Consider the following 24,305-nt stretch of genomic DNA (forward strand, 5'->3'; position numbering starts at 1 on the left):
TTGCTGGACGGAGTGTGCATGTTCTCCCCGTGCTTGTGTGGGCATCATCCCGTTGCTGCGGTTTCCTCCCGCCATCCAAAGGCATCGTGCTTGAGTTAAGTGGTGACTCTAAATTGTGTTGAGTGTGAGTGGTTGTTGTCTCTGTCTGCCTCTGTGTATTGGCCCTGTGATGGACTGGCAAACTGTCCAGGGTGACCCCGTCCTCACCCAATATAAAATGGGATTGTCTCCAGCACCCCCCGCACCCCGGAAACCGATAAGCAGTAGAAGATGAATGAAAGAATGAATGCCTATTTGCAAATAGTTGCGTGATGTGTTTATAAACCTCTTAGATTTAGTCTGGATGCACTTCTCATATATTTGGACATATTTTCTCTACCCAGAGCGAACACCTGAAGGCCTTCACAGCTCTCACCAGCAGAGAGTTAATGTGTTGTAGGAGGAACAAATCAATCATTCTGTGGGAACCACAGAGCAGCTAAAATATTCAAAACCTGAGCAAACCCCTGCCGAGTGGACACCTGTGACAGTGGCTGGTGGGCTGCTTACAGCAAAATTCACCAACTGTCCTTGTGTAGTAGAACTTTTTGACACACTGCAATACTCACTCCTCTGAAAAGTAAAAGAATGAGCCTTGAATTAGTCCTTGTATTCAACAGGAAAACATGCACAGCCCCTGTAGTCTGTAGTCAGCAATGCACTGTTACACAGACCTGCTCAGAGCTATGAAGGCGGTCTGGTTGAAGGCTCAGGTAAACATTTATGATTAATTCTCGGTGGAATGAGGCAGTATTATAGGAAAATAATGCATTGCTATCACACAATAACTGGTTGACATTGGACTATGAAATAAATTCTAGCATCAGTCACCATTTGATATCACGTTGTCAGTGAGACTCAGAGCGCGAGGACAGTTGAATGCTTCGAGGAAATTCTACCGGTTTCTCCACTAAGAAAGTTCCCGCTCCAAAAGAAATACATTCATGCATACATTCATTACATGATTGTTATTTAAAAGCGTGCAAACTATGTTTGCTCTACTCAACTTCTCAACAGTTTTTGTTTGTATGTTTTAATAATTCCAGACAGTTTTCAGGTATACCATTGTCATTAGTATGACATTTCCTGAATGAATATTATCACGTTATTAGGGTTAGCTAATATCTAGAGAATGAGATAACAGTAATGGCAAGATGAGTAAACGGCTTAAGATATTAGTTTTCCTTGATGTTTGCATATCATCGTCTGAAAAACGGTGGACCAGCACACGGGTCTCTTGTACGGTCCTCTACTGCCCTCCATTGGTGGCTTAGTATACAGAAAGTATGTGAAGCACTAATCCATTAACTCATAAGCAAATAAACAGCTTCATATGTGTTTGGAATCTCACAGTCAAAATTCACATTTGAAATATTACACAGTTTTAGTTTGAAGACCTCTTAACAAAAAGTTTGTTTTTTCTGCCATACATGCACTGAAAAACATAATAGTTAATATTATAAATAGGAATTACAGCCAGTTTCTACAGATGTCATGTTGAATGCTGTACACAATAATCATCTGCAACTGCCATGGGAAAGGAATTCCTCCCAAAGATAACGTTATTATAATCTAATATCTAATATGATTATCATGGATTCGTCATACCACCAAACAGAAAACACTGCCTTACATTTGATTCATCCTGCCTTAAAATTTTGCACTTTTAACTTACTTAAAAGCAACACAGTTAAAGGTGTGTCTGTTGTGAGCGAAGGTCGTGATCAGCGACATGGGCATTGCTCACATGAACTACAGCAGATGCAATAACACAAGATCCTGGGAGTCCAGTTGAAAACCTTAAAAGACTGCTGCTGTAATAAATACAGAAGAAATCCGGGGGAAAGGGATACTAAGCAGGGCACTGTGTCTATGGCTATATCATAAGAGACCGCAATAAAGTCTTAACAGTCCTCAAGAAGCAGTAACATGAGGTTAAACAATCCTCATTTGGATGAATCTGTACTTTCTCTGTTTCCTCTGTCACCATTCTTCACTCTCCACTCTCAGTCTCCTGTACACCAGCCCTCTTCTCTTCCTCTGTCTCACTTTGAAGAGCCTCCAATTTTCTGTCAGCACTCAATGTTCACCCAGATGTCCTCAAGCCTTTAATAAACTCTTTGAAAACTCTGTTCAGAAAAACCAAAAGCTGGTCTGATAAATAAAACATACAATTAAACACTGAAGCTTCTGTATCACTGAACGTAGATGCAAATTAAGGTTACAGGTCACAGGTTTAGGTCTCTTCTCCTACATTCTCCAGGTTCATCTTCCATTCTTCCCCATCATCACCAAGAGGTTCTTCTCTTTTCCTCTGCCCCCTCATTTTTCTTATTTCTTCCAGTTTTGCATGCGTGTCACTCCATTTACTCCCCAGGAATTTCTCTCTTGCCTTAGCTGTAAATTTGGACCTTCATTCGGTCTAAAAGCTGCAATAGCTACTATGAATAGTAACCAAAATGACTTTTTAACACACAAGAGATGAAGTGGATTTTTGCCTGGTGTTGCCCTTCACAGCCCATGATGATGACAATGATGATGATAATGATTATGATGATAGTCCATCTAGCGGTGAGATCCATAAAAATCAACCATTAAAGCTTCGATCATGGAAATGTGGCATTATTCACAGACATTTATTTGGATATACAGTACTTTAGTGTGTAATCACTCTGTTTTGTTTGTCTCCTCATCAAGACACTCTAGGGGTTCATGTAAAGCAACAAAAAAAAAAGCATTATTCTAACTGTACAACAACCAGCATGATTTATAAGTATTACTGACATGGATTATTAATGCAGACACAACAGTGAAAACAGCGTGAGCCTCAGACAGACAGCCTCTATCTGCTGACGTCATAGCTCCAGCTGTAACTGCCCTGCGCATGCGCCGTGCTGCTGTTTCGTCGGGGATCATCGATGCTGACACTTTTTGGCGAGTCCAAAACCAGAATTCAGAACCGGAGACCGTTCCAGGACGTCTGTGGATATTGGAAATCGTTGTTTTTTTTGGTTGAATTGTCAGCCAGGGCTCATCTCGGCTGCCGGACCCCTCCGGCAACACAAGCAGGACCGCTGTATATAAACAAAACGCGACGAGCTGGCTTTTTTAAGGTAGACCACGGGAGACAGCTCCGACAGCCGAGGGGGGGCCCGTCCGTTTGTCTCCCCGTCTAAGTTAACTAAGTTCGGGTCGGCAGCAACGTCCGACATGGAAACCACCGCAGAGCTTCGGTAGGAGTTTTTTCGACAACCCCCCCCCCAAAAAAAAAAAAAAACAAAACAACAAAAGCTGGTGCGAGCGAACATGAGAGAGGAGGACAGTTTGTTGTCAGGAAGGCAGTACATGGCGAGCGGCGGAGGGGGGGGATCACCGTCGCTGCCCCCATCACACACCGGAGAAAGGAGCACTTGCTTACGCCGAGGCTGAGCTCGGCTCTCCCCGCCGCTTGTCCGACTCTTTTTCGGGATAAAAACAAAAACAAACTACTCTTTGGAACAGTAATGGAGACGGTGGGGAAATTTGAGTTCAGTCGGAAGGACCTGATAGGACATGGCGCATTTGCTGTGGTCTTCAAAGGCAGGAATCGAGAGGTCAGTAGGGCCCCAGTCGCCGCTGTTATTGTGTATTTACTGGATTATGCTATTGCTAAGGTAGACCTAGGCCGAATAACAGCGGGAATGTGCCTGCTGTTGTTGCATTGTTTAGTGCGAAACCCCATCCAACACCCAGCCTCTCTGTTTGTTTTCACTGTACGGCCTTAAGAGGCCCTGAGCGCGCACACAGGATGTTTCCTAAAATATCAGACAGCTAACGGGCAAAATGCTGCGATGCCCGCAGACCGTGAATGCACCATGGTCATTTTGTCACGGTTTTCAGCAGGCTGGTAATGCCGATGGTGCGGGTCAATAGCCGTGCCTGCTGACATGTGTTATTTCCATTACCAAGCAGCAGTAGACATGTTTAAACATGGCCGATACTTGGAATGAAGCAGAATGCGTTGCACATATCAAATATATAAGGCATCTTTGCAGAAGTTGGGCCTAAACACAGAGAAGAAGTTGAGGCCCCCCAGAATCTTTGTTGCTTCTTTAGTAAATTGGCGTGCATATAAATTCCATCCACATTAGAGAATAATGGTATTGAATAACAAGTACTTAAAATGCGTCCAAATACACTTTAAGGTGAGAAAATATGCCACCAAGAGCATTATGGTGGATTAAAGTAATACTCTGGAGTCACAGGAAATGACAGTCCAAGTAAGAGAGCAGTAATCAGTAAGACATTCAATTAGAGCATCCTCCTAACCAAGATCATGACAAGAGAAGGAGAGAAGCATCTCCACTTAAGTTAGTCAATAAATATGTACTAACCCTAACACATACTTAGGTCTTTGTTTATCTCAACTGATCAAAACAAATTTTCTTTTCACGTTTTCTATTAGAAACATGACTGGGAGGTGGCAGTAAAATGCATAAACAAGAAGAACCTGGCCAAATCCCAAACACTGCTGGGGAAGGAGATCAAAATACTCAAAGTAAGTCACAACCTCTGACCACATGCCTGGTTCTCACTTATTGGGATACTATACATCTTTTAAACATAATCATTAGAAACACATAATACACAAGTGAAAATGGTGTCCAAGGCATTGTGCCCACAACCGCAATGTTACCAATTTCTATCCTGCTGATATATCACCTTGATATTTCAGACTCTAGTACAGATTATTATGTATAACACATTGTATAATTTGGCTTATAGGATGGTAATATTGTGTTTAAATGGCCCAGTGTGTCGCACTGGAGAAATGGCTGATATTAGAGTGGAATATAAGCACTTATTATCTCCACACTACATCTCCTTGAATATGGTGATGCTGTTGTAGAAGAGGGCTAAATCAAGTGAGGCACCTCTTTAAAGTCACACATATTAAAAATTAAGGATACACAAGATAAACTATATTTTTTCTTTTCATCTCTACAGGAACTGAAGCACGAAAACATTGTTGCTTTACTGGACTTTCAGGTATGTTAAATACCATTGCCGAATGGCATCTAAATGAGAGGGGTCAAGGGTTCTGATTTTGTACATAATTATCACGGCTCTCGTGCCCTAGCTCTCCCATCAATCTGTACTAGAGCAGATGAATTGTTGAATGTGTCTGTTCTGCATGACCCACATCTGTCTTTTAGTACTTGAACAGTTTTGCTTTCCCTGTTGTTAAGTGTGGCTTTATTACATTTGTTTGATCTGAAATGATTTTATGTTCAATTATGATTTACCCTGCAAATTAGGTGCTCGTTTGTGTTTTGTTGGACTCATCATCATTTCTCATGTTTGCATTTTGTTTAGAGGCACATGTTGTGTCTATGCCAATTCTGAAATTTTACCTGCCCCAGGTATTTCTCTCAAAGTGTTATTGCAGAGAAATGAGCAGATATGAGCACAAAAGAATCCACCTCAGAGTAATGATCCACTGTTGCAGTGTTGAGACAGCAAAACCTCCTGCTTGCATAGAAATATCTCTCATCCTCCACCAGGCGTTTCATCTACTGCGATCTGGTGAACGACCTCTAAAGTTTAGATTGTTCTAACCGTCACACCTGGCACAATGACAACATTGCGAAATGACAGTAGTTCTTTCCTAGTTTACTAGGTGGAGCATGTTTGACTTCTGGTGAAACCTGTTAGAAACAAATGTCTCTATATAAACTCAAGACTCAAGGTTTTGGAATGCACGTACAATCCATTGCATTACCTTTTCTGATTATTATTATTGTTAATGTTGTCCTGGAATCAATTTGAAAATTGTTTATTCTGGTTGAAAGGATTTTTTATTTTTTTTTGTAGGTTTCTTTAGAAGAAGTGGTCATGGTGAAATTTTGTTAACGTTTCATCATCTCGTCTTATCTTTATTATCACAAAACTTAGTCATTAAGCAAATATAGTAAGAGACAAGCTATGACCAACGACGCACATATTCAGCTGTACAAACGCAGCATTACATTCTGCTTGTTGCATTGGTACCGAACAGGGATTTGAACTACTTTGTCAAAGAGCTCTTTGTTAATAGATTGAAGAAAATATTTTCAAATTTCTAAAAATTTTGTGACAGCTTTTCCCATGCAGAGCCTTAAAATACTCCGCTGCCTTATATTCATACCTAAGTAACTCAAAATTACCTTGAGATCTGACTAAATGTGTTGGTCTAGAATGCCCCACACAAAACTTCATGAGGTGGCAGAAAACTAGAGGATTTTAGCAATCCAACAAGTTCCTGTCTTAACGTAAGCTGAGACCAAGCGCAAATAAATGGAATGACTCAGCAGAGGAAGTAACATGAGGTTTAGTCCAAAGTCACATTTTCTAATTGGAACTGGGGATCCTGTGGAGTCCTCACTGACGGTGCTCTACCACATGAACAAGGAAATATTTGCCACAAAAATGATTCTGTAACTGTATGTGACTCTTTTGCAACGGGTCATTTGAATATAAGTTTTACACAGGCTCTTCCTGCTCCCCTAACACTGGACTGTTTTATTGCAAGTCAAAGTGGAGACACAACCTGTTGGTAGTTTACTGGCTGACACTTACCTGATTATTTATTTATTATTTTTTTTTTTGGTTGTCATCCATCTGCACTATCATGAAAGACAACCAACTAAACACGGCCTGGTTGAGCTGCAATACAAAAATAAGTCTGGCTTCTGGCTGGTGGATTCAACAAGATACTGAGATCAGTTCAGCGTGAAGAACCACAGTCATCTGTTGCCGTGTGATAAGGGCTGTTTTTAACAAAACTGATAGCCCAGACAGGCTGTTTAAAGAAGAAGATAGTAAGAGACTGCAATTTTAAAATTATGTAAATTGTTTATAATTTCAAATGAAGCCCTTTACTATTTGCTGGGGTTGTTGTGGAAGATTATATGTTAGCCTTTTAGAAAGCTGAGTGCTTCTCACTGTCTGTCTCTCTCTGATTTACTCCTCATTTTCAAAATGCTGCTAACAGCTGAGCTGACCGCTCGGATTCTCTAATTGCTTTTACACTTCTTAGTAATGACAAGGAAGCTTTTACATTTCTTATTTGCTTTCATAAAAACATGCAGTGCTCAACCAAAAACCAGGCCACATTGAAAGACAGTAGACCAGCACTTGAGTTGAGTTCCAGTTTCACAAAATAATATTTTTACTCAGACTATTAGCCTGAAATCTACCTCTTGCTTTCACTTTTCTTTTTTCCAAGATCTCTCATCTTCAAACATTTATCCTGAACATGTATGCAGACCTTGAAGCTGTTGAAGCTTTATACCAATACAAATGACCAACTTTGTTACTTGGACATGATTGGCTAGCACAAGTGCCACCTGTTCCTTCCTTTGCCTGTCACTGACGTGTTTGTTTTTGTTCCCTCTTATCTCTTCTCCCTTTAGGAAACTGCCAGCTCAGTGTACCTTGTAATGGAGGTAAGGCTTACTGTGATGTTTGGCACTCTTTGCACAGTGCTGTATTGTCTTAGCTTTTTCAGGCAGCTCTGATGGGGCCTGGGCTATAATTAGCTGTATCCTCAGGCATCAAGAGAGGAGTAAGTTGTCGTCATTCAGCCTCAAAATGCCATTACTTTATTTGCTTTTGCTGTGACTTGATTCCTTTTCACTAATTATTTTTGAATGGTCTTATTGCTTGACAAGGCTTTTTTTTTTTTTGCTGTCAGTCTAATTGCCTGAAACGACAGCTGTATGTTGATAATTCCTGCAAAGCACAGTGAGAATCGTTTATGAGACTAGCCTCTTATTCTGAAAAAAAAAAATAAAATCCTGTTTTGGTGTTTCCAAAACATGCATCATGATATTTTTTCAGATCCTTCCCATCCTTATTGTTATGCTAATGTGTTTTGCAAAGGCAATATAGTGTTAACATATTGTCAAATAAGTCCAAAAGCATCCTAATACACAACACAATTAGTAAAGTTTTTGGCAGCATTCTTGGTGGCAAGCAGAAGTGAACGTGTCAAGCAAGGCAACATGCAACAATGGTCAAAGGCATGAGATCTCAAATGGCAGAGTTCATATTCACAAGTCAAAATGTCATATAGTAATTCAAATTGAAATTTGATGAGGAAAAACAATATTACGTATGTGAATAATTCTTGCAAGGAACAATTGATACATTTCTCTCACTTGTTCCTTTTATTGGGATCTTCATTGGTTCCTGGTTATCTCTGACTTGGCTGGCAGCCTTTTAGAGTTACACATGTGAGAACACACCTATCCCTCCCTGTGTTCATCCATACTAATGCTGGGAGTGAGGGCAGGGTTATAAACACTTCACTGTTCAGGAAAACAGTCATCTTGCTCTCTTGTCCCTTCAGAATCAGGGTGATATCACACATTTATTCACTATGGTTATGCATCAGCCCTGATTGTTACCTCTGTTCTCTAATGTTATTCCTCATTTTCTATTCACAGTACTGTAATGGGGGTGACCTTGCTGACTACTTACACTGTAAGTGCTACAATTTATCTACTAAATGCTCCCGCTGCTTAATGTAATTGATCAGAATGTCATATTTGTTGCTTGCTCCTTGTGAGTGCTGAAAATTAATCATGTAGGCTACCATAACCGCATTTGCCATGACACTATGGTTTATTATAGGTAGAAAAGAGTGCGTCTCAATCACTTTCTTCACTTTACTATTGGCTTTCTAACTTAGAAATACAAAATAGTTTCTTGTGTTTTTACTTTGACCATAACCTTTATCCTTTAGGGAAAGACACTTTAGAGCAAGTTACAATAAACTCAAAAAATTCAAATATGGAAATGCCAGAAACAGCTAGTAAAGTCGTCTTAAATTCCAAAATCAACTCTCAAAACAACAACAACAACAACAACAATAATAATAATAATAATCCCTAGTAGAACTAGTTTAGACATCGAGAAGGAAGGAGAAGAAGGATTTTCTTACCATTAGCTTCCAATGCCACAAAGATTTACCCTTTAGAACGTATGCCTTTAGGCAACCATTAAGGTCACAACTCACAAGTTTTGTTTTTCAGGCTTCCTGCATGACCGTAGGAAGTAGCATTTTATCTAGATCCCTGAAGCCAGGAACAGTTCTGGTGATTCATGAACAGCTTTGGGATTCTTGGAGTACCTCAGGCTTATAATCGACTTAAATATACAGTGTAATAAAATCACAGAGAAACTTCCCGTATGGATTCTTCAGTCTTTATTTACAATGCATTCAGTATGCAAGATATGCATTATATGCAGAGAGGACCCCAACTCTGCTTTTCTGTGCTGACAAAGAATCCTATACTGCAATTCTGTCCTGCATTGCTATTTCTTATTAATTGCGAGGCTCTAAATAGGCAGTATATGTGAGTCATCTGATGTGGACATGTGTGTGACATTAAAATCATGGTGGGGAAATATGACATCAGCTGTGTTTTTCTTGTTTTTCTTTCTCGCTGCCATGTGGAGCTGCTAAGCATATTTTCACAGTTAATGTTGGTGACAATGTGAACAGTGACAATAAAGGATTCTATTCTATTCTATTCTATTCTACCCATTCACGGACCAGTAATGGTTCTATTTTCTAACTTTGTCTGCCAGGTTCCCAGACTCTAAATACAGGTTCAATTCCAATAATAGGCCTTGCTGTCCTGGTTTAAAAAAGTTTCACAAGTGGTTTTGGGTTCATTGCCCACTGTGGTCAATGAAGCAAACTTTTTTTCCTGGCTGAGCCTGGCTTTACAGAGGAGGTGGAGTCAGACAGAAATTCAAAACGAGAGGAACTTTAATGTGAAACCAGGCCACTGTTGTGAGATAAGGGAGATGATTGGAGGGTATATCAGACGAGATGTAGGAAGTGACAGTGAAGCAACGTCAGACATAATAAATATTTGATTTTGTAATTTTTGATGTAAAATGAAATGGTCTGGTTTAGGACAAATGGACTGACTCCAACGTTTTCTATGAAAGTGTGGGATTTTCCTCGAATTTAGGCCATATCTGTCTATATTCTCACCTAGATTAATCTGTATGTTCACATTCATTGTGACCTGTGAGAATTACATTGTATACAATATAGTATTCATTTACCTTCTGTTTCTCTGCAGCCAAAGGAACTCTTAGTGAGGACACTATCCGGGTTTTCCTGCAGCAGATTGCAGGGGCCATGAAGGTTCTGCAGGCCAAAGGCATAATCCACAGGGATCTCAAACCCCAGAATATTCTGCTCTCTTACCCACCTGGACGGAAGTCTCACTCTAACAACACGTGCATCAAGATCGGTAGGGCTGATGCAATGAGTAGGTGCAAACATGTAAGCTTGTAAATATTTGTACACGTGGTTACATCTGGACATGCATTGCATGTGTGAGTTCTTGGTTGCTGACTTAAAAATTCATTTGGATTAACAACCAAAAAAGAATTCCTCTTGCTGTAACCTGGTATAATCGTTTGACAAATATGGGAAAAATGTATAAAAAGAAAAATACAAAATGGTTTTAACATTTCAGATGTGAAACCAACACGTGGGCGCATATCACGATTTTATAGGAGAGCATCACAACACTTTACGGAAGCGAAAACTAATTGATTCTCATGGCGCTCCACCTTGAAATCCCTACGGCACAATAAAGCTCTGTACAGCCAGTTTTATTGCAGCGAAAGCTAATAATGATTTCCCCAAGGTAATTGCTTCAACTAAACTTGTTAGAGGAAATTTATTAGGTAATATAAGGAATTTTACCGAAGCTGTGTTTGGAATTTCCCTCTGGTAAACACTCATGTCAAATCAAATCTTGAGTTTGACTCATTCCACCCAAAATGTTGACATTAGTGTATGAAAAGGTAATCACCATAAAAAATTTCATGACCAAGTATATCAAGTGAGTGTGTGTTGCTCAGTTGTTTGGAAACTAATGCTAATCCTTGAGCCTATTAGTTCTTTTTTCCTCCCTCCGGTCAGAATTTGCTTCCCAGCGGGACTGAAGTCGGAGGCTTGTGTGAGTCCCAGTCACAGCAGAATGTTATAATCCTCATGTCTCTGGGAACACTTGCTCAGACACACGTACACACACACACTAGTAGCAAGGCAGGGATTACTGAATAAATACTGATATTAGGTAACCTATAGAGTTGGTTTTTTGAATTTTATATAATTGAGTATATTGTCACAGAGAGACATAATTCCCACGAAGAAACTGCATAGCAGTTGTCTTACTTTTTTTTTCTTTACTGTAGATCCTCTTCTGTAGAGGATTCTGGAGAGAAATCTTCTAAAATACCAATGTTGTCAACAAGTACTTTCCTAAGCCTGTGTGATAAAGCTATATTGTCATGTGGGATATGGCGGTGAAGACTTGTTTCAGCCACTGCTGTTGGGTATAATAGTGCAAGGTTTTGATTTGTTTTTGGACATTCTCTTCAGTTAGCTATTGTTCTGAGTTTCTGCACATTGTCTGTATGAAAACACTGCAACATTTGCTTTTAGCAACAAATCTTTACGCATCTCCTCTTGTCTTTTTTGTTTTTTTGTCACCAACTTGCCTTAACAACCACCACTCCTGCAGCGGACTTTGGCTTTGCAAGGCACCTTCAGAACAACATGATGGCAGCAACACTCTGTGGGTCCCCAATGTACATGGTACGCTAAACTAGTAGTTGAAGTTGACAAACTTTGAACTACAAAGTAGGCTGATTATCTTATTCTTGTGTAACTAGATTGTATCAAAAGTGCTACAACCATGATAGAGAACATGAGAAGTGCTCAGAGTTGCTACAGAATGCTGAAAAAAGAGCAAGCAACAATCAATATATATGTGTGTGTGTATATATATATATATAGAGAGACAGGCTGACTTCAACTTCTAGACCTCTTCAGGCACATTTGTATTGTCAGGGGTCACATTTAGCAGCTAACACTTGATGTGCTGGAACCTAGCCCACCACAGCCTGAGGTGTACGTCACATAGCCTGTTGTGCTAAAGCTCTTTTTTCTCACTAGAATGCAAGGAACTAACAGCAGCATCTTGTAATGAACCTCATTCAGTAATAGATCCCACAAATGTTGTATTTTGAAATATTGAAAATGTTTTTAAAAACCACATAACTGTTATGGAAACATTTTCTGTCAATATTGAGTTATCGTCCAGTCCCACATCAGTATTAGTCCACTCCTAATTGATGGTTAAACAGCTTGTATCATTATTCTCCATGTGAAAACAGCAGAGCTCTTTTGATTTTACCACAACCATTAAACTGAATGTGTAAAACAAGGCTGCAATTGCCTGAAATTAAAATAATGAAAGCTTAATTATCTCCTAAAATGTTCATTGAATCTTTCCACGAAAGGTTCACATTGAAAATTATGTCCTTTTGTTCCATATCAGGCACCTGAGGTCATTATGTCTCAAAACTATGATGCCAAGGCTGACTTGTGGAGTATAGGAACCATAGTGTTTCAGTGTCTGACAGGAAAGGCTCCTTTTCAGGTAAAGACCCTTCTTCAATGATTATGCATAGCTTATTGTTTCTGGGCACCATTACCCACAATGGTGCCCATTGTTTTGCACATTATTCCCTATTTATTACTTACTTCACACATTATATTCTGTATCTTCACTATCAAGTATGTACTTCATTTTATGTTATTTCAGTCTGATTATTAAAAACGATCAACTAGGCAGCCTCCTTTCTAGATAATGTGAGATGTGGACAGGAACCTGAAAATCAAAGGGTTTCTCCCTGACTGACTAACACTGAAAATTAGATGAAATGTGCAATTTATCTCTAAACAACCCCAGCAGCATTTGTGAAATTTCCAGAGTGACTTCATAGTCTTTTAAAACATGGCATCTATGATAAGGCAACATTTTGCACTGTACATGTGTGTGTGAACTTCACTGCACACAGTTGCATTGAAGATACTTGCATGTTTTTGTTTAGTTTTTTTTTTTCCCCACTTGTCCTTTATCATTTTTGTCATCTTCAGGCTAGCAGTCCGCAGGACCTCCGGCTCTTCTATGAGAAAAACAAGAATCTTAGCCCGAAGTAAGGCTCACAGACAGAAAATATCTTTGATTTATACAAACAAATATCATGTTCATTATTTCTTTCTGCGCTTGTTTTCTACATATTAGACATTGCCTCATTTGCATAGTTACAGTGGGGCAAAAAAGTATTTTATCAGCCACTGATTGTGCAAGTTCTTCTACTTAGAAAAATGAGGTCTGTAATTTTCATCGTAGGTACACGTCAACTATGAGAAAAATAAAATAAATAAATAAATAAAAAAAATCATCCAGGAATTCACATTGTAGGATCTTTAAAGATTTGTAAATTTTGGTGGAAAATAAGTATTTGGTCAATAACAAAAATTAATCTCAATACTTTGTAACATAACCTTTGTTGGCAATGACAGAGGTCAAACGTTTCCTTTAAGTCTTCACTAGGTTTGCACACACTGTAGCTGGTATTTTGGCCCATTCCTCCATGTAGCTCTCAGATCTGACACAGACTTTCAACTCCCTCCACAAGTTTTCTATGGGGTTGAGGTCTGGAGACTGGCTAGGCCACTCCAGGACCTTGAAAAGATTTTTACGTAGCCACTCCTTCGGTAGCTCTTGGCCATGGTTGAGTTTGGAGTCTGACTGTTTGAGGCTGTAGACAGCTGTCTTTTATACAGATAACGAGTTCAAACAGGTTCCATTAATACAGGTAAGGAGTGGAGGACAGAAGAGCTTCTTAAAGAAGAAGTTACAGGTCTGTGAGAGCCAGAAGTCTTGCTTTTTTAGTGTGACCAAATACTTATTTTCCACCATAATTTACAAATAAATTCTTTAAAAATCCTACAATGTGATTCCTGGATTTTTTTTTTTTCCCCATTTTGTCTCTCATAGTTGAAGTGTACCTATGATGAAAATTACAGACCTCTCTCATCTTTCTAAGTAGGAGAACTTGCACAATCAGTGGCTGACTAAATACTTGTTTGCCCCACTGTACATCTTCCGAGCAAAATAATTAATTTCAGTTGGATCTCCTTCAGAAACTCTTTATTGTCTTACAGAATGTGTTTATGTCACAATGAATTCCAGTAAAGATTTTCTGTTTCAATTGATCACAGCAACCTATGGTGAGGTATTTTATATTTGGGAGATACAGTGTAGTAGTATTTCTTTTTCTGTAAGAAAAACAAATGGTTCTGGTAGAAACATAAAGAGTAATTTAAGTGCTGATAAAAGTCTTGCTTCATCTCTTGCAACAGCTTTCTGTTGTATTGTGTGACCTTTAGAGTTTCCGTCAAGGTTGTTATTTTGGCAATACAGCAGCAGTCACTGATTATGTTTTTGGTTGCTTGCAGCATCCCAAGAGAAACTTCAAGCCATTTGAGGCACCTGTTGTTGGGTTTGTTGCAGCGAAACCACAAGGACCGCATGGACTTTGGTTAGTGAACATTGCATCAAGATGTTAGAATCAAATGAATAAGACAAACTGGTGTTGATGCAGACTTGCGTTCATTGGGTAAATTGGTACATTAGTCCATATTTTGAATGTTATTTAGTTATGTTTTTCCAGCAACATATGTGACAAGTCCTTCTGTAAATATGGTCTTTCATTTCACAGATTCAGATTATATTAGATAAAGTTAACAGTCAGTAAAATTTGGGCAGTGCATATGGGTGTGTGAGTATGCTGTCTGCTTTTAAGGTTATTGTGGTTGTATCTTGTCATGTTGTCACTACCTTCTACTAATTACTTCTCTTCTTGTGTTGTTAGATGAGTTTTTTTGTCATCCCTTCCTGGAGGCTAGCTCATCGATGAAAAAGAGTAAGACTAAATCATGCATTTCCAAAAAGAGCTTGTTGGGTTAATTGTCAGTAACAAAGGAGTTCATGATGCTTTAAATTACACACTTTTAATTTATGAATCTATAACGCCCAACACACTCAATGAAGCACCATGACCAAATAAGAATCACATAACACACAACACATAAATGCAGTAGTTTTGTTTTTGTTTTTTTAAGTATGTAAGTATTTAAGTAAGTAAGCATTTTTTTTTTGTTTCAGTCACACCTACTGTGACCATGACCTGCTTCCCAAGCTCTGCATCAGCCAGTTCTTGTAGCAGCTCTTCCACCTCTCATCTTGCCTCACCACCGGTTTGTGTTTGGTTTTTTTATGCTTCTCTCTGTGTCTTTCTCTGTACCCGAATAATGAGTTCGTGTTTTCATCTGAAGCCAAAGAAACCTTTTGCTCATTCTTGTTTTGCTTATCTAATTCTGTCTCTCTCCGTGTCCCTTCAGCAGTCTCTTGCTGAGGTTCAGCATTTGCGTGCCAAGGCTCTGGCTTCTCCTACTCAGGAGACCACTGGTTTTCTCCTCAAGGATTCTTCTGGAGGGGGTGGCAGCAGCAAGAACTCCTCCTCCTGTGACACAGATGATTTTGTAATGGTGCCGGCTCAGTTCATTAGTAAGAAAATGCAGTTTTTTTATGGTATCTAGCTCTATAAGAGTATTCAAAGTCACTGTTGCAATTCATAGACTGATTTACATGTAGTTTTCACATCATCTTGTATATCTTGACATCCATCCTATCCATTTTATTCTTCCCATTTCTTAGAAGTAGTTTTTCATGTTGCACATTCTTTTTTCCCTTTTTATTTTTTTATTTGCATTTTACTTTTTATTTTTCTTGTTTCCCAGCTGGTGAGCTGACGTGTGAGAGTAAAGTGCTGCAGGACAGCCTGATGAACAGTGGGTAAGAAAAAATATAATGTATTTGCGTGTCAGTCAACAGTATCAAGCAGATAAAAGGCATCAATTGACCTTCAGTGTTTACATATTCTGGACATATTCTGTGCTCCTATAAAAAAAGTGGCATGTCAAAAAAGTTCTGATGGTGTGTTTCTGTTTATGCTCTATGCTTTAATCAGCTCTCTTCTGGCTTCTGCTGGTCTATGTAGTCAAGCCAAAACACCCCCACACTCACCTTCCTACAATGGGTCTCCAAGTCCTGTCAGGTAACAGCATGAAGCTGAATGTTTGGTTGTAGCCACACATGTGGTTCAGAGGTCTTTTACCAGATCTGGTAATGCTTAATGGGAACAGTCAGTATAGTCATATAATGATGAAAAATTACTGTTATTATGAGATAAATGTGTTTGAGATGCGTTGCATGTTGAAACTAGCTCAAATTTGAAATTATCATAAGATTTAAGGGTTTGCATGAACCTTACTTTTTGTGTTATGTATTGGTACCTTTACAAACAGTGTAATGTTTGAAACGTACAAAGACTGGATAAGCCTTGTGTGTTTCATCCTATATGATAAATGCGCACACAAAAAGAAACAAACTCTCCCCTCCAGTCTAACGTTTCCTTTGGCACATTCTGATCTTCTCACTGTTGTTTGCAGGCCCAGTGAGTTCTCGGGAAGTAACTATGGTGGTAACTATGGAAACCATGGACAGTCATTGCCTATTCCAGTCCCCACTCAGGTCCAGAACTACCAGCGCATGGAGCAGAACCTCCATTCTACCAAACAGGATGGCTCACCACGGTCTGTATGGACACAGACATACAAGCCACACACGAATAAACAAGTTCCCACAAATACAAATTATTATATTACCATTGATATTTCTTAAATTGACCTTGACCTATACTAGGCTGTCAACACCAGTGCGTCGTTGCAGCAGTGGAAGCTCGTTGGGCTTTGTTCGGACTGGACCTTCTCCACCCCACGGGCAGGGGCCTATCACCACCACCACTCGCAGGCTCTCCTTAGGAGGTGGCAGAACTTTTCAGCTCTTGCCACAAGGTAGGTCAGAAACTAGTCTTCACTTTGTAAACCACTTTATTGGATGAGAGAGGTTTATTAAGACTACTTGATGAAAAGGTGGACTCGATTCATCGTTGAATACTTTCAATCATTCATATGGGGTAATATTAAGTTGTCCTTGGCTTTGAAATTACTGATTGAGAAAACTGCTTTCACTCGTGTCCTCTTTTCCTCACACTGACACAGTTTCTTAGTCATCTGGGCATACATTCAAGGGCAGTGGGTTGTAAGGCAGGAATTGCAGGCTGTTGCTCAAGTTCCTGCTCTGCTATCTCTTGGGAGATTTGTTCTTTTCTTGTCCCATCTCATGTTTTCATTTGTTTGACGCCACGTCTTATTGATAAGAAAAAATGTAATGCGCTCCTCCTGTGTCCTGATCATTTGCAGTGCCACAGCCCACTGAAACCCGGCTGGCTCCTCAGCAACACCCACAGACAGCAGGACTGGGCACACGGCTCCACAGTGCCCCCTGTCTGTTGGAGTGTGTTAGTGGTGGTGGCAGGCAGAAGATCAGAAAGCAGCACTCAGACCCTCTGGTTGCCCCCTCATCAGGGCTGATGACTGTCCGCCCCTTACACTCTTCTCCCAGACTGAGTGAACTGATGCAGCGCAGCCCTCTTCCCACCATCCTGGGCTCCCCCTCAAGGGTAGGCTGAATCTAGAAAGAAAGAAAAATAAGTGTGTTCAGTTCTCGCAACCCAGCAGTTTTAAACTAATGCCTAGTACCCCTCTTTCTCTTTTCTCTCTAACCCAGACCATTCCCCCATTTGAATTCCCCAAGCCTCCGAGCTCTCCAAACCTTGTTACCTTCCTGACACAGCACGGTTTGGTCATTGGCTCTCCTGGCAGCAGGACTGCCCCAACAGAGCCCAGAGAGTCAGGACAACAAGCACCCGTGCAGGTCACCCAGCCTGCACACTGCATCCAGAGACTGAATGATGATTCCAAGAGCTTTGGAAGGTTTGATTCTGCTTTTTGCTGTTGTTCTCTATTATTTGTGTTTATTCTGCTGATGCTGCACAAGCAGCAGAAATTGGTTTCCTTCTCAATCCAGTTTCTCTGTCTGCAGGTCTCAGAGTGCTGGTCGTCTGTCTGACATGCTGCTAATGGCTGCATTCGGACCAGGTGGACCTCTGGGTGAACCTGACAGCACAGAGAACCTGACCTCTGAAAAAGCCATAGACATTACAGGTAGACATGTTATTTGACAATTAGTAAGCGTAATATACAGTTGGCATGTTTCTGTTTGACATTTCAGAAATTGATACAAAATGAATTCTGGGAACTATCAGTTAATGGTCAGTAATACACCTCTCTTCTCTGTCCTTCAGTGCCCCCCAGTGGTGGGTTAAGTCCTGCATCTGGACCCAGCAGCCCAGCACAGGTAGTTTTCACTGTGGGCTCTCCTCCCAGTGGCAGCACCCCACCTCATACCTCCAGACAGAGGAAATACTCAGGTAGGGCATGCACATGATAATGCTGCTAATTACAGGGTATTTGTTTTACATCTCCTCTCCTGCAGTTGAACATCCAATTTCACCTACGCAGCAGGGTTGCCATTATGCTCTGCTCATCATGCAACATAAAACATTGGGAAACCACTATTTTTATTTTCCACAGTTTTGAAGCTTAATTAAATGTGATGGAGGAAAGCATAAAAGGTTTATTTTTAACTGGCCAAGATTTAAATGAAGCCAAGCTGTGGAAAGATTTAGCTACATTTATGGTGTAATAACCCAAATTATTGCTTTTCCTAACACTAATTTTTCCAAGTGGTAACCACCACTTAACATTTTTTATGAAAATAAAAATAAGTGTAGCTGTTAAATAATTATTACGCCTCTTCACGCAGAAGCATACATTTCAACAATATTGTTATAGCCCATGTGCTGTTTATGCTTTTTTTTTTCCCCCAATTTGTTTATTGATTTTGCTGTTTGTTATATACCAATGAAACTTTGTGGCTATTTGGGAGGAAAAATAATGTATATCTTGTACTTCTGTCTTATTGTTGTCTGATTCCTGTAGGTTCGTTCACTTCAGTGAGTCCTACGGGCTCCTTCACCAGCCGGTACCTGCAGACTGGAACCTATCTGGATGGCTTTGAGGCTCCTTCCAGTCCTCGTTACAGTTTTGCTGATCCTATCACAGCCAACATGGGAGGCTGTGTAACATTTGAAGTTCCTGAGCTACCTGAGGAGACACTGATGGAGGTGAGACGCAGGTTTAACTCTGTATACTTTTGTTCATCAGTCATTCTCACTAAATGGTGAGAATGACTAATATTCTGATATTGGACATATCTACACTAATATTCTCTACTGGATTACGACAAAATATAAAAAGAGAACAGTGTAGTTTAGTGTATTTAGCTCAAGTTATTGTCATAAAATATGGTAGAATTCAACACTGGAATATTGAAATTCATTGAATGACCCACTTTCCTATAAAAGTGTCACTCCTACAATTTCAAACTGAATGCAAAATGGCTTTCTGCTGTCCCGTCCTCTGTTTATGATTCCACCATGAATCTGTCTCATTCTCCATCGCTTTTGGCCTCTCCTTCACCCTCCTTTGGACGGAGTGCAGCAGGAACATACAGACATGGTGCAAAGGCTGCGCTTCATGTTGGATTTTGCGCATTGTCTAATGGAAGTGGCTGGGGCCTGTGGTGCTGCTGTACTGGGGGAGAAGGATGTTTCTCATCCCAACATCCTTCAGCAGCAAAGTCTGGTAGCAGATCAGATAAGCTCATTGAGCCGAGAGTGGAGGTAAGGCCATATCAAGTACAGCTGTGAGACTTTGTTGATAGCAATGATAATGTTGATCCACTAAATTTAAAATTTTATTTTTGTTTTGCACTGTGTTAAGCACCTTTAATAATGTCCAAATTATGTTATAACTGGCCAAATTAGGAAAAGTATTGGATTAAACCAGATCAGATATTCAGATGCTTTTGGTGAATATTTGTGTGCTGCTTATACACCTTCTATACAAAGCAATCATGCCAGTAATTCACTAACTTTGATTATGTTGTGTTTGTGTGTCTGTTTGTATATAATTGTGTCATCAGTCATGCAGAACAGCTGGTTCTCTACCTTAAGACTGCAGAACTTTTGTCCACTGCCTTACACACAGCGATGGAGCGAGTCAAACAGGGCAAACTCTACCCATCTGCTACAGTAAAACAAGGTAAGTCTTGTCACCTGAAAGAGGGATAATCTTGTTAAAAGGGCAAGCTAATTACAAACTTAGTAACACACATTTTGTGTACAATGAGTGCTTTGGTAGCATATTAAATCAAAATTGTCTGTCCGTGTACAGTGGTGAGGAGGCTGAATGAACTGTACAAATCCAGTGTGGCAGCCTGTCGCTCACTCAGCACTCGTCTGGAGCACTTTTTTTCCAGGAAACACCGTCTCATGGACCAAATCACCTCCATCACGGCAGAGCGGCTGCTGTTCAGCCACACTGTGCAGATGGTGAGCAGGAGGAAATCCAGTTAATATTTATCTCCAGTGTTTGTAGGGAGTGCATGAATAGCAAAAAATTCCAAAAACAATTTGTCTCTTAAGAAATATGAACACAAAAAAACACAGCAAAAAGTTTCTAAGTTACAGTATTAATAACAATGTTACGACTCATTGCCTGTCCCAGGGCCATTTTACTGATATTGTGGTCAAGACTTAACATCAAACTCCTTTTAACTGTCTCAGGTTCAGGCTGCTGCACTGGATGAGATGTTCCACCAGGGGGAAGCATCGGTCCTACGCTACCATAAAGCTCTCCTGCTGATGGAGGGCTTATCTCTGCTGCTCACTGAACAGGATGACATCCTCAGTGTTAGCAAATGTAAGTTTGTCTGTCATCAAACCTCACAGAAAATGGATATGGTTCAATTGAACACAAGTAACTATCATGCAGTATTTCTGCTACTAAAAATATTTTTTTTGTGTTTGTTTGTGTTTAGCCTTCACATTTCATTGATTCCGACATGTTCAAACAATATATAAGTCTTGGCTGTTTATCACAGGGCTTACACACATAGACAAAACACAGCTAACCTGCATGTCTTAATGGGTTAAGTTGATGAGTTATGAAGCGGAACCACCCACTGACCTACTATATTTTCTTTTTTGTGTCTGCAGGCAAGGAGTGCATTGAACGCCGTCTCACAGCTTTGCAGTCGGGGCTCTGTGTTTGAGTCATTGCTTGATCAAGTGTAGATATGATGTCAGTCACTTGCGCTCTGAGAATTATCAGAAAACCAAATCTTCACCCACATTACATGGTTTTCAGTTAGAGTTACTTAGGCATTCACTGGAAAATCACAAGATTTAATTTGTTCCAAAATTGACAGAGTACGTGCTCTATGAACGGCCTGCTTATCATGTCAAACTCTGGACTTGCAGTGACTGTCCGAACCCTGAACTTGGACCAGTGTTGGGCATGAAGCACTTTCACTGTAAAAGACAGTCTCCACTCTTGTCCATTTGACTTTGCGTGAGGCACTAAAAATGGTATTTCTTGCTAAGACAACTCCCTTCATTAGATGCAACACATGCAGGAGCAATTATTGCCAAGTAGTACATGAATAAACAGTACTTAAATATAGTATCAATGCATATCATCGTAAGATGGACAAATGCTACACATTTGCAGTCAAGAAATCTTTAGACAACTTTAATATTTTCAGCTCAGATCAGCTGCTGGTGTGAAAGCATAGTATCTGCTCTACACCTACATATGGACATTTACTGATGAAGACCAAAAATGGCCAAGTATCACTCTCATCAAGTGTATGTCTGTCTCATACCCTTTGTTCACTTTGCTGTGTGTATCTTTTCTGTCCAATTGTTACAATCTTGCTGAAGGTATATATAGCATTGTTACCAGAAGCGCATACAAGCTTTATTATGAAACTGTTGCCAAAATGTAGTTTTTGTGTTGTTGCTGAGTATCTATGCGGGTTTGAAAAGAATCTCTGACACTTTATTGATTCATTACTTGCTCATTTAAAAAAAATCCCCCCAGTGTGAGAACATCACCTTTTATACAGCATGTTCAAGGTAGGAATGGTGCACTGTTATTCCACCTCACCCTTCTGTGTAACAGGTGCGAACACGTAATGTGGAAACTTGGTTGTTCTGCCTTTATGCTGGCAGCAGAGCAGTCTTCATAACGGCAATATTGTGTGATCTATCCTTCCAAGCTGATAATGTAGTAAGGATTGTATATATCAGCTTGTGGTAGGTATTAAAGCAACAGGCAGAAAATGGGCCCAGAAGACACCCTCTACCCAACTGAGGCGTGCAAAATATAGTTTTTAATTTAATAGGAACCAAAACTGGTCTGTTAGCAACCCTGATCACTATCACTTTTAAGATGCTGCAATAAACCCCGGTGTATTCTTCAGGTATATAGAAATCTTCTGCGCTGCTGTTTCTGGTTATCTCATTGTAAAATTTGATATTTGGCCTTTTTAGGTTTTATCTATCAGTAACGATGGAGTTTAATCAACGTTGAGTGTAGCACTGATAGGGGTGAGGCACCATAAATATTAGCCACATGTTAGATTATTAACCCTAGGGCAATCTGGGAGCTAACATGAATGCTTTTGCACTGTTGATGTACTGTATGAAAAATTCTTGCGTGGAACATGCAATCCATGTTCAGTTTTTTTTAGATGCCTGGACAGATTTTCTTATTTCCACTTCTTTGCTTGTAGGGCAGTTTTATTTTAGTACTATAGTCACTGTCTAAAGGTAATATGTTAGTTGTGTGAATGTTGACAGAAAGATGGTATAAGCTATGAAACCTTAGAAAGATTTCTCTAGGAAAAATATAAAATAAATTTTACATTGAAGGAAAAAAGGAATATGATCAGTTGTGTTGTGTTTTATTTCAGAGTGTAGTCAGTGGATGAGGATTGTATTTCATTTTGAAAAGTGGTGTGCCACTTTTGGAGTGCTAGTTGAAACCTGAAATAGTTGTGGATTGTTGATATTGACCCTAGCTGTACGTCCCAACAGTACCCCCTAACTCCTCAAAACTGTAGGCAAATGAGGAGGCTCCATTTGGTAGGGTGTTTTAAAAGAAAAGTTTATCTGCATGCATATATGCATGTATTTGTGGTGGTGTGTGAAGTATTAATGGAAAGTGAGATTTGTTCAGTACAGAGGCAATGACGTTGCTTTACCCTGCCAAGATGTGAATGATTTTGATTTAGACTCCCAACTGTCTGTGTGGACGTGGTTTACAAGGATCCAACTTTTACATATGGAACAAAATCCCCTGAAAATCAAGTGTAACCCCCTACCAGACCCAGGACTACTTTCTTTTGCTTGAATTGTGTTGTCCTTTTTTTAAGTGAATTAGGATGGTGAATAAGTTCATGATGTGTGTTGATGTGCGGTTGGGGATGAGGATAGTTTACGCTGAGATCATAAAGCCACTATAGTAGCTGTGTCAGGAGAAGAGAATGAAAGAAATGTTTTATGATGAGTTTTCTAAATATACATGATGTGTGTGTTTGATTTGTGACCTTTTGTATTTTGTCAGAGAAGTATTCTTTGGCTTTTCTCCACCAAGCACATTCTGTTGGTGTATAACATTTGTTTCAGTGCACATTCCGAAAATTGGCTCATCCACAGACCGTCTCTACGCAGGCTACACTCGGTCACTGTACAATACAAATGTATCAAAAGATGATACAGAAAGCAGAAGCTTATTTTTAGTAAAATGTATGCATCTGTCACTTTTTTTTCGTTCCATACAATCATTGCTATTGGCCATCCAAATGATCAGTATCTACGGTAGGAGTCAAAAGCACCCTAAAGATAATTTGTGCACCAGTTGAAATAATTCTAGAGTACGGTTGAAGAGAACAGCAGGTTATTATAGGAAGTTCAGAGGCAGTGCCCTATGACAAACACTTATCCACTCTGCTGAAGTGTCCTTGAACAAGATACTAACTCCCAACCAGCTCCAGGGTTGCTGTCCAATGTACAAATAAAGAGTGAAATGTAACCATCATGAAAATGAAGCCTTTGCTATGCCCACTCTCACAGTAGATCTGTCCTTGCTTGGAATTGATCCTTTTATGTTTGCTGATAACATACCTGAATGTTTTCATTATACTTTTTCACTTTTCCATTACCTGTAAATATTGTAAATTAAGTTATTGTTGTTATTGTATATATGACGCTGCAGGCATGGAAAGGACAGAACCACCGATACATCTATACATTTTCAAAGAGCAGGCCTTCTGCTGATCTTCCGTTCTATCTCTGTCACAAAAGCCTTTTAATGTTGTTATGTCTATGACATACACACCATCTCAGCGTCCGTCTGCGTGCTATAACATTTATTGTTTTGAGAGTTATGACATGATTAAAGTGAAAGGAAAGGTAATTTG

At 39.8% G+C, this 24,305-nt stretch overlaps 1 protein-coding gene across 5 annotated transcripts; it reads left to right on the plus strand.

The window, feature by feature from the left end:
- Window positions 1-2,926: 2,926 nt before the first annotated feature.
- Window positions 2,927-24,305, plus strand: ulk1b (unc-51 like autophagy activating kinase 1). 5 transcript variants are annotated; one of them, XM_029515825.1, is made up of 27 exons: window positions 2,927-3,632; window positions 4,484-4,576; window positions 5,026-5,067; window positions 7,473-7,505; window positions 8,508-8,544; window positions 10,161-10,352; window positions 11,619-11,692; window positions 12,438-12,539; window positions 13,040-13,098; window positions 14,408-14,490; window positions 14,824-14,874; window positions 15,117-15,208; window positions 15,353-15,518; window positions 15,752-15,806; window positions 15,982-16,068; window positions 16,463-16,606; window positions 16,716-16,867; window positions 17,276-17,535; window positions 17,643-17,848; window positions 17,958-18,079; window positions 18,220-18,345; window positions 18,917-19,101; window positions 19,478-19,659; window positions 19,962-20,080; window positions 20,213-20,370; window positions 20,605-20,740; window positions 21,037-24,305. In XM_029515825.1, the coding sequence occupies exons 1-27, from the start codon at window positions 3,543-3,545 to the stop codon at window positions 21,090-21,092; spliced, it is 3,102 nt and encodes a 1,033-aa protein (XP_029371685.1). In that variant the 5' UTR covers window positions 2,927-3,542; the 3' UTR covers window positions 21,093-24,305. The 5 variants fall into 5 exon arrangements, with proteins under 5 accessions (XP_029371685.1, XP_029371686.1, XP_029371687.1 ...); XM_029515826.1 differs by having other exon boundaries at window positions 15,356-15,518; XM_029515827.1 differs by having other exon boundaries at window positions 10,161-10,334.

Source organism: Echeneis naucrates, chromosome 12 (genome assembly GCF_900963305.1).
Source record: "Echeneis naucrates chromosome 12, fEcheNa1.1, whole genome shotgun sequence".
NCBI lineage: Eukaryota > Metazoa > Chordata > Actinopteri > Carangiformes > Echeneidae > Echeneis > Echeneis naucrates.

Excerpts from the sequence above, each read along its gene's own strand:
- ulk1b (XM_029515825.1), top strand. The coding sequence starts at position 3,543 with ATGGAGACGGTGGGGAAATTTGAGTTCAGTCGGAAGGACCTGATAGGA. Across the intron at positions 5,068-7,472 it reads TTGCTTTACTGGACTTTCAG|GAAACTGCCAGCTCAGTGTA; the intron begins GTATGTTAAATA and ends TTCTCCCTTTAG. Across the intron at positions 18,080-18,219 it reads AAAAGCCATAGACATTACAG|TGCCCCCCAGTGGTGGGTTA; the intron begins GTAGACATGTTA and ends TCTGTCCTTCAG.